Source organism: Rattus norvegicus, chromosome 4 (assembly GCF_036323735.1).
Source record: "Rattus norvegicus strain BN/NHsdMcwi chromosome 4, GRCr8, whole genome shotgun sequence".
Lineage (NCBI taxonomy): Eukaryota > Metazoa > Chordata > Mammalia > Rodentia > Muridae > Rattus > Rattus norvegicus.
Window position 1 is genome coordinate 167,933,367 of NC_086022.1, and position 9,890 is coordinate 167,943,256.

General features: G+C 35.5%; 1 protein-coding gene across 1 annotated transcript; it reads right to left on the reverse strand.

Annotated features, from left to right (window-relative positions):
• Positions 1-8,543: 8,543 nt before the first annotated feature.
• On the reverse strand, positions 8,544-9,473 carry Tas2r113 (taste receptor, type 2, member 113). The gene is given in 1 exon segment (NM_001166689.1): positions 8,544-9,473. A coding segment is annotated over 1 exon segment (930 nt).
• Positions 9,474-9,890: the final 417 nt, after the last annotated feature.

The following is a 9,890-nucleotide window of genomic DNA, read 5'->3' on the forward strand; positions in this document are numbered from 1 at the left end:
TTTGCATATTAATACCTATATATCATTTACATAAACAATGTGTCTTTCTTAAGAATCTCAATTTAAAATCTTGTAAAATTTAAAATCTTATAGATGAAAGGGAAAATATACCATCAGATGGAATAAATGGAAGTTTATTAAGCCAAATATGATAACTACAGACCAGGAGTATGATTCAGAATAAATAAATATGTGTTCCAACACTGAGATAGAATAGAAAGTGTTAATTATCATAGAATAAAAACAAACAAATAAAAAAATCATACACCATGCTATTTGTCAAATAGACTGCTAGAGACCACACATAGACATGTTAGACTAAAAATGAAATAGTCTATAAGATTTTTGGATGCTACTTTAAAATAGTTTTTTAGTTTTTCATTTGGAAAAAGCTCTATCCTACTAAGACTATATTATGGAGACTCCTCCTGTTACTCTAAATGATGTTAGGTCAGACACAGAGGAATGGCTATTAATTGCAAGGAAGGTACCTCCTCGCAACACTCTAATTTTGTAAGACTCCAAGTAATCATAATCAAAGAAATTTTAATAAATAAGTAAGCTTTTGGTATAATCTCAGACATAGATGAAACTTTTTTCTTCTGTGAACCTTAATTTATACTATTATAATGTGATAAAATTATTATATTTTATAATGACCACATTTTTATTGTAGCATGTTTGGGTGTATTCCATATGTACTTTTGTAAATGTAATATAATAATAAACAAGAAATGTAACAAATGTAATAAACAAGAAAAGATTATAAATAAAAACAAAGTTAAACATGAAAGAATTTCTTAGAGATTGACTCTGCTTTAGAACATGCATGATGATCCAAATCTTATTAGCAACCAGAGGTTCTCACATCTTTGGGCCTGCACCTCATCCACCAGGGTACAGAAAGAGAAGCCTGCCTCAGCTTGGTGTTTCCCTGAATCAGGACATAGGAGTGGCGTGAAGCAAAAGCTATTCCAGTAAATAACCTAAACAAAAAAAATATTATGTAATTCTCCTGTAATTAATGCTGCAGACATTTATAACAAGAGAAAGTAAAAAAAAATGGCAAAAAGAGAAAGGAGAGCAAGTCAGTTTTCAAGGCTTTAATGTGGGCCTTGGTGTTGGAGTCTCTGGAACCCCTGGTATTGTGGTGCATCTTTTTCTTATGTTTTTACAAGGAGAAAACTAACAGGAAAAAAGCCACCAGTGACACAGCAAAGGGGATGCTCACAAATATAGAGTTGGTGAATAAAAGATGTTTGAGAAATAAAGTGGAGTTCCTCAGCCTCAAATTAGAAGGCATAATTCTCCTAGTCACATCAATCCAGACAACAATATGGGTGCTGATGACTATGATGTTTAAAGAGGGCCAGAGAAAGCATCAAGGTCACTGAAACCACATGCCTAACTCTCCATTTGAAGTAAAGAAAAATTTAATTTGAAAAGTTGACTATCTTCAGAAGGTAAAAAAAAAATGCTGAATTTATTAGAAAACCAAACAACAAAGTGATTGATCACAACTCAGGCAATATTGGCCATTCTTATAACTCTTTGTCATGTTTACTGGGTGAATAAGAGAAAGCAATATATTTATTTGTACAAGCCAGAGCTGAACAACTCAGGAAGCTGTTAGGGCAGGGATTATTTGATTATTTGATCCACGGAAGAAACTGTTCTTTCTGAATCAATCCACACAATTCACCAGTGCTATGAATCTATTTAGCAGGTTCCCTATGAGAAATTCCAAAAGGAAAATAGTTGTAAATATGACCTTTACGATAGCAGCCATAGCCTGTAAAAGAGTCCCAGTCTGTTACTTATCACTAAATTCATCTAAGATGCTCTGTCTATTTGATAAATGAAAAATCAGAGTTGCTCTTTGAAATCACACTCGACCAAATCAAATCAGGAAAAATTCAAGATATTCTAATGGCAGACTTCATAGTTTTCCTTGTGAATATCTTGTATTTTTCCACACGTGTCTAGATAATAGATACCTTACAAATAATAGACTAGAGTCTTTTACAGCTAGTGATAGAGGAAATGCTGTTTTTTCATGTATAACTATGCAAACAAAATATATTATTTATATTCTTTTGCATTTTCTATATATATATGTATCTTTATGATCAATTTTAAAAGACAATAATATTACAAAATTTAGAAAACTCTAACAAGGACAATATTATCAGATTGGATGAGGTATGTTGATGCACAATTTAATTTCTGCTTTCAAGAGGCAGTAGCAGGTAAATTTCAATGAGTTTGAAGCCAGCCTGGTCTACATAGGTCTATAGCCATGTCTACAGATTGAAAACTTGTCTTATAAAAGAAATATTTGCTTGTACATGGAACTTCTTAAACATTTAAAATTTATAATACTATGATATATACAGAAAATTTACCCAAATCTCATAATAAAAAGTATCATCATTGTGTAGTTGTCTCCTGGAGATATTATTCTAAAAATACTATTTATGAAATACTTTGCTGTTTATAAGTGCATGCATACAAACATATACACAGTTGAACTGAGGTACACTTACCCTTTTTCTCTCTAAAAATTTAATTTTTTTAATAGTTCAGAATTTAATATTAATCTACCTTATGCTTAAGACCATGACAGATAAGACAGTCTTTTAAAAATCCTTCCATTTGGCCCAAGTAAGGATGATTTAATGATTTAATGATTTAATCTCATTTGGGAAGGAGAAGAAAACTTGTGGGGGAGGGTAGAGGAAGGGAGAGGAGGGGGGGTGAGTAAAAGGGAACACGATTAGGTATTGAACAGGGTTGGAGAGGAGAAAAGTTCTGAGGGCCACCAGAATGTTTGGAAATATGCAAACTCGGAGGTGAGTAGAGGGGGACTCTCTAGAATGTCCCAGAGATCTGGGAGGTGAGAGATTCTCAGGACTCAAAAGGAGAGACATTACATGAAATCCCCAAGAGTGTGAAGAGGGAACTTGTAAAATCCACATCCAGTAGAAAGACAGAGCATCAAGTGAAGGGATGGGGTTGCCGTTCCACAGTCAAAAACTATGATCCAGAATTGTTCCTGTCTACAAGAACTTAAGCGGTCCTGCCAAGGTTAGACCCCTCAGAGCAGGGGAATGTCACGGGGTAGTTGGGGAGGGGAACACTCTAATAGAAGAAGGGGAGGCGAATGAGATACGGGGCTTATGACTTGAAACCCAGGAAAGGGAATAACATTTGAAATGTAAATTTAAAATATCGAATAAAAATAAATAAAAGAACTTAAGAGACAAAAATGAAGAAACTGAGGGAAAGGAGGTTCAATGACAGGCTCATATTAAGATCCAGCTCAAGGGGAAGCTCCAAGGCCTGACACTATTACTGATGCTGTGGTGTGCTTACAGACAGGAGCCTATCATGCTTGTCCTCCAAAAGGACCAACAAGCAGCTGACAGGGACAAAGGCAGATACTTACTCCCAACCAATGGACTAAACACAGAGACCCCTATGTTTGAATTAGGGAAAGATTGGAAGAAGATGATGAGAAGGGCTATCCCATAGGAAGACCAGGTGCCTCAACTAACCTGGGTCCTTGACATATCTCAGACCCTGAGCCACAACTAGACAGATGGCATACAAGATCTGGTCTGAGTCCCCAACATATATGCAGCAGAGGACTGCCTGGTTTGGCCTCAGTGAGAGAAGACATGCCTAACTCCTGAGAGACTTGATGCCCCAGCAGGCAGGGATAGCAGAAGTGGGGGGGGGCATTCTCTTGGAGACAGCAGGGAGGAGAAAAGGATAAGGAACTGTGGGAAGGAAGCCAGGAGTGGGGCAACAACTGAACTATAAAAAATTAAAGTAGTTAAAAAGAATCCGTCCATTCATACTATATTATGAAATATACATACTCAGTAAACAATGGAGTACTTCTTTTGCACATAAAAAATAATGCAAATCTATTTATGGTAACATTAAAAAAAGACTTACCCTCAATAGCTGAATCTACTTTGTCCCATAGGGCTGATAACTTCACAAATACCAAAGTACTCAAATTGTACTCATCCCCCTTCATCCCTTACCAATATCTGCCTATGGCTGGAAGCAGAGCTAATAAGGTAGATCAAAGATAGTATGTTTCTGTGTTGCATGAAAAGTAATAACCGTGGCACAATCATTAGTCATAATAGTCAAGGTCTTGACACATGACAAAAGAAAAAAATGCTGTAATGCTGGCAAAGACAGACAGAATATTCCTGTGGAGCTAACACATGGCAGGGAACAACATGGGCTATTTTACTGTGAATGTCTGATGTACCCTAAGCAATCCTGAGTAAAGACAGAGCATCCAATATGTAAAAATGCACATAATATCCTAAGATGGAGAAATGTATTTTGATAAAGAATAATAAAATATCATGTGTAACATTTACATAAAACTTCCAAGAGCTGAGGAACAGTATAACGAAAGAGTTTTCCCGGGAAGGCACATTATTCTGGCTCAGCTCAGCTTACCTGCCAAAGTTTAGTACTGAAAAGAAAACAAATAAAAACAAATGATTAAATGATGGGTTCAAGTAGATTGAGGGGGACAGCAGGAGTACTAAAACTTCATGTAGTATAGAAATGAGACAGGTATGACTCTTGAGAATGAGTAGCTCTTGAGGGCTACTCTCACCCTGAGAAGAGTTCCTTTTCTCTGCTGTCATACCTTTCACACTAGGGAATACCTTAGCTTTGAGTTCTATTCCCTAAGAGAACCTGTTCTAGAAAAGACAAGTTTTTTAATAAGAATGATTCCCCCAAATAAGAGTTGATTATAGACTAAACGATCCTCAGATATATGTCTCCATATATCAGTTAGAATATAATTTTCTTGATATTTTAAGAGCTAAAGATTTAAGTAATGAAGTCTAAATGTACTTAGGTACAAACTGCAGTGGAAAAGAAGAATTTATCAAGATAAACTTATAAATGCTGAGTATAAATAAATAAAATTAATATTTTAGAATAAAGTGACATGAAGAACATGGAGTAATAATCATGTAGAATCGTTAAGATATAACTAAGAAAATAACTGTGTTATTTGAAAAATATAAAAAGTATGCTATTATGAGTCATATGCATATTGAAACAGGCCTAGTTATTTTCAACTATGAAACAGATTTTTGTATTAGTAGTCACAAATCAAGACTGGAAAGATGTCTCAGCAATTAAACATTCTTACAGCTCTTTCAGGTGATCCAAGTGAACCGTGTCTTGTGGATCCCAATATCCTATTACTATAGCTTCAGAAAGATATGCTGCCTTTGGTCACCATAGGCACCTGAATATTCATGCATACACCCACAAAAAGCAAATACATCAACACACAAATTATAAGAGCATAAATTAAGTTCATAAATCCAACCAATTCTGTAGATGACAAGAGCTGAGAAAATTTATACTGAGAAGACACATAATGATTTAGTCAATGAAGTTTACCAGTGCAATTGATGTATACAACATTTCTAAAAGAAAACTCTGTAACTGAGTGAAAATTAGGCTCCAAACAAGATGAGCTACAAAACTTGCTACATGTTTCTGGGTAGGAATGCACAAGCTCACTCTCCCTAATGGGTCTAAATTTCTTCTAGTGCCTAATCTCTAGAAGTGGAATAAACTCTGAATTGTTTTTTATACTGTGGGATGTGGAGTAAACTTTTCTATTTATTGTTTTAATTCTGTACGACTAGTGTTCATCAGAGAAATAGTAACAGCACGCTGAAAGGACACATAGATGTTGCATTGATGGAAAAGCATCAATGGAAAAGCTGTTATTTACAAGGTAATTCCAAATAACGCCTGTTTGCGTAACATATCTCAACATAATAGGCTAGAGTCTTTTAATAGGTGAGATTCCACTAAAAGCTAAATTCTCATGTGTTCCATGCAAAGGAAGACATATTTCTTTTCATAACTTTTGTGTTTTGTTCTGCCTAACTTTTGCATATTTTGGATTCAGCAAGTTTGGCAGTTGAGTAGCAGGATACAGAATCCTAGTTAGAGAGAGTGTCTCAGATATTCTTCACGGTGATGAAATTTAGTTTGGTGCAGGTGACCTGTGTGGTTCTTGTTACTAGGCGTAACGACTGCAACAAAATATTATGTTTGTGTACAACAACTCTTTAAATATTTGCTTTATTTTTTATTTCATACCCTTCCACTTTTTCTAGATACCAACAGAAACGTTATTTTTTTTTCGAGTGGATACCTAGTTTTATTGTTTGAAAGCCATCTATAGATCATTCCATCACCTTCTCTACCCTGAAAATTTTTCATTTATTTCCTAAAAACTATTAAATATCTCAGGAAATTGAAACTTTTAGGTTGGAGCCTCAAATTTCATATTCTATAGATCCTTTTGAATCACTAGATATGTGTGTCTTGAACTATTTAGTTACCTTTTGTTACTTCATCTGAAATTTTAGAGGAGTCCTCTATTGAGGTGGTCTAGATTACTTTTGGCATCATTACATACCTAACAATGGATTGATATTTATCATCTGAGCACGCAGATGTTAGTCAGCTGACGAGTCTGTTTTATTTTTAATAATTTTGATTCACATTAATTCATAAATAACTATTTTACACATTGTAAGTCTTATAATTTAGTATTTTTTTTTGTTCTTTTTTTTTTTCGGAGCTGGGGACCGAACCCAGGGCCTTGCGCTTCCTAGGCAAGCGCTCTACCACTGAGCTAAATCCCCAACCCCATAATTTAGTATTTTTGAAAGTGTAACACATGAATAAAATTTATAATATTTATGACTATAAACAATTATTTTTTATATTTTTTTAACTTTTTGGATAATTTCATATAAAAGTACTCAATATTATTTCCATTTCTTTCTCTGCCAATCAAAACTCCTCCAATATCCCCTACCACTCTCTCTTTTTTATTTTTTTACTTTTTTTCTTCTTTTTTTTTTTCGGAGCTGGGGACCGAACCCAGGGCCTTGTGCTTACTAGGCAAGCGCTCTACCACTGAGCTAAATCCCCAACCCCCCCCTACCACTCTCAAATGAATGACTTCCATACAAAAACACACACACACAGAGAGAGAGAGAGAGAGAGAGAGAGAGAGAGAGAGAGAGAGAGAGAGAGAGAGAGAGAGAGAACACTTAGGACTAGATAGCCAATTGGGAGATTCATCGCTGGAGAACGTGATTCCCCCTATCTCACCACCCATTGCCTGTACCTTTTCATTTAGGGTGGGGTGATGTGGTTTCCGTCATCTGCATGGATATTAACTGCTGCTGTCATTTATTCAGGTCTTTTTCACACATTCATGTTGCTGAGCTTTCATGTGTGCAGCTTCCCAATCACACCCAGAAGACTCTATCTAGAGACAGCATCCTGGCCATTTGGCTCCTGTCATCTTTCTAATTCTTCTGTGATGCTCCCTGAGCCTTAGCTATAGGAGTTGTATCATAGACGCAATTGGGATGGATAACTCAAGATCACATATTTTTTCTGATCCGCTGCGAATCTTTGTAAGTAATCTCCAACTGCCTCAGAAAAGAAGTTTCTCTGATGAAGGGTGAAAACAACTACACATATCCACAGGTCTAAATGTTTAGAATACAGGTAGAAACTGGGGTGGTTTAAAAGAGTGGCGGTAGTAGGCTCTCCTCTCAGAGCTAACCCTTCTCCAGCTGCAGGTAATTGACTGACTTCATGACCTAGGCATTTAGTTCCCTTCTCTTGAGTGAGTGTTATACACAATTACAACTTGATTCCTACGAGTTCTGTACCTAGAATGTATAGTATCTTCAACAATAGAATCTCACTTAAGTTCTGGGAGGGTAAGCAAAGGTAATGAGAGTCCCCTTTACTTTTTTCAGTCTCTTAGAATGCCCTGGCCAACAACTTGAAGAGAGGTTTCATTTGCTTGGTATTAGACTTTTGTCAGACTATGTTCCTTGGGTTTTATGTATGTAGACTTAGAAAATAATGTTTCTCTATGGGTTTTTCAAAAATCTTTTAATTTTTTTTAATCTTTCATTCTGCTTTCCTTCCCCCACCAATAAAAGGCCCTCTATTTTTTCTTTTTCTTTTATTTTCATTCCACAAAACCTATGTCTCATATCTATTCTACTCTTGAACTCTTTCTCGGCCCCTATCCAATGTTCCCTTTCAATTGTCCTGGCGCTGTGATTATTTCACATTATGTCATGAAACTTGCAAGTAAATGGATGGGATTGGAAATGTTATACTGAGTATGGTAAAGTAGACCCAGAGAGACAAATGACTCATGTTTTCTTTTATTTGTAAATCTTAGCTCTGAAACTTTAGAACATATAACCTGACCATAGAAATCTACATTTACATGGTATACTGATATCCTTCTCTATCTAGGAATGTAACAAAAGTTACACAGTGCTCTTTCCAGACTGTTATTGACTGTTTAATTCACAACTATTCATGGCAAAATATTTATAATATATGACTTATTATATATGAGAATTTCTTTCCTCCTGATTTTCCTTTAGGATAAACAAAAAGGTTCCTTGGGTGGACTGGGGACCCTATACGTCTATATTTTTGAACCTGTACCTGAGCCACAACATCAGGGAGAGAGAGGCCCACCTCAATCTACAGTTTCCCCAAATCAGGACAAACGTGTGAGCAGGAAGAACAGCATTTCCCAGAGCCCAGACAAACAGAAAGATCAGGTATCTCTCCGGTGACCCAGAACTCCAAACTTTTACAAAAAATGACAGGAAAAAAGTACTGTATAACACTACAGACACAATGATGGTTTGCAAGGCTCTGATGTGTACTATGGTGCTGACGTCTCTGCATCCTTCTGCGTTGTGCTTCATGTTTTTCAGATGTCTCCACAGGGAGAAGATGAGCAGAAAGAACGTTGCCATGGACGTAACAAAGGGTATGAATGCAAACATAGGGTTAGTAAAAGAAAGAAATTTGCAAATTTGTTCGTGGTTATACAATCTGGAAACTTGAGACACATTTCTTTGAACACCATCAAAACAAACATCAAAATATACATTTACAATAGCAGTATTTATGAACAAGAAAAATAGAGACACTAACAAGGTCACAAAAACCACATTTTTAACTCTAAACTTTAGATAAAGAAAAATAATGCTAGAAAAGCTGGCTATCTTGAGAAAATAAATGATGCTCAGGCTTGCTGTCAACCAAAGATTACAATGATTGATCACAGTCCAGGAGATAAAATACATTCTTAATATCTTACCAGTTTCATGTAATGCTGGGAAAAGAACAGATACCCACCAATCTATGAATACCAACAAAATTAGAGTGATTCTGGTAATTGCCAGAGCAGTGAGGATTTGATCCACTAAAGAGATTTTTCTTCTTCGGACCCAGTCTATGCATGTCATCAGAATAATGAATCCATTTCCTAAGGTTCCCACTATGAACTCCATACTGAAAATTATTGCAAATGTGCTCTGTAGAACGGCCACCATTGTCTGTAAAACAATACCCAAGTTTCTGAGGTTACTGCTGAAGATTTGTTAACATATTCCTTTAAATACAATGCTTCTTCAAAATACGTAATGTGCTTTCACTAAAAACTTGTAGAAGTGATATCTCACAAACAACCATCAAGATTTCTTAATGACTCATATAAAAATTTTAAACTGATAGACCAACATACAAAAATTAAATACTTACCTGCTTTATAAATGTATAAATAGCAAAAAAAATCTGTACTAATGTATAGAAATTCTTAGATATAAGGGCTCACTAGACTCTTCAAAATGGTGCTGCACAAAGGTGTAGGTTATATGTTATTCAAATATAAACATATAAATTATATGTAATATGCTGACTGAAACCAAGAATACTAAAGATGGTAATACTGAGACTATTACATATTGATC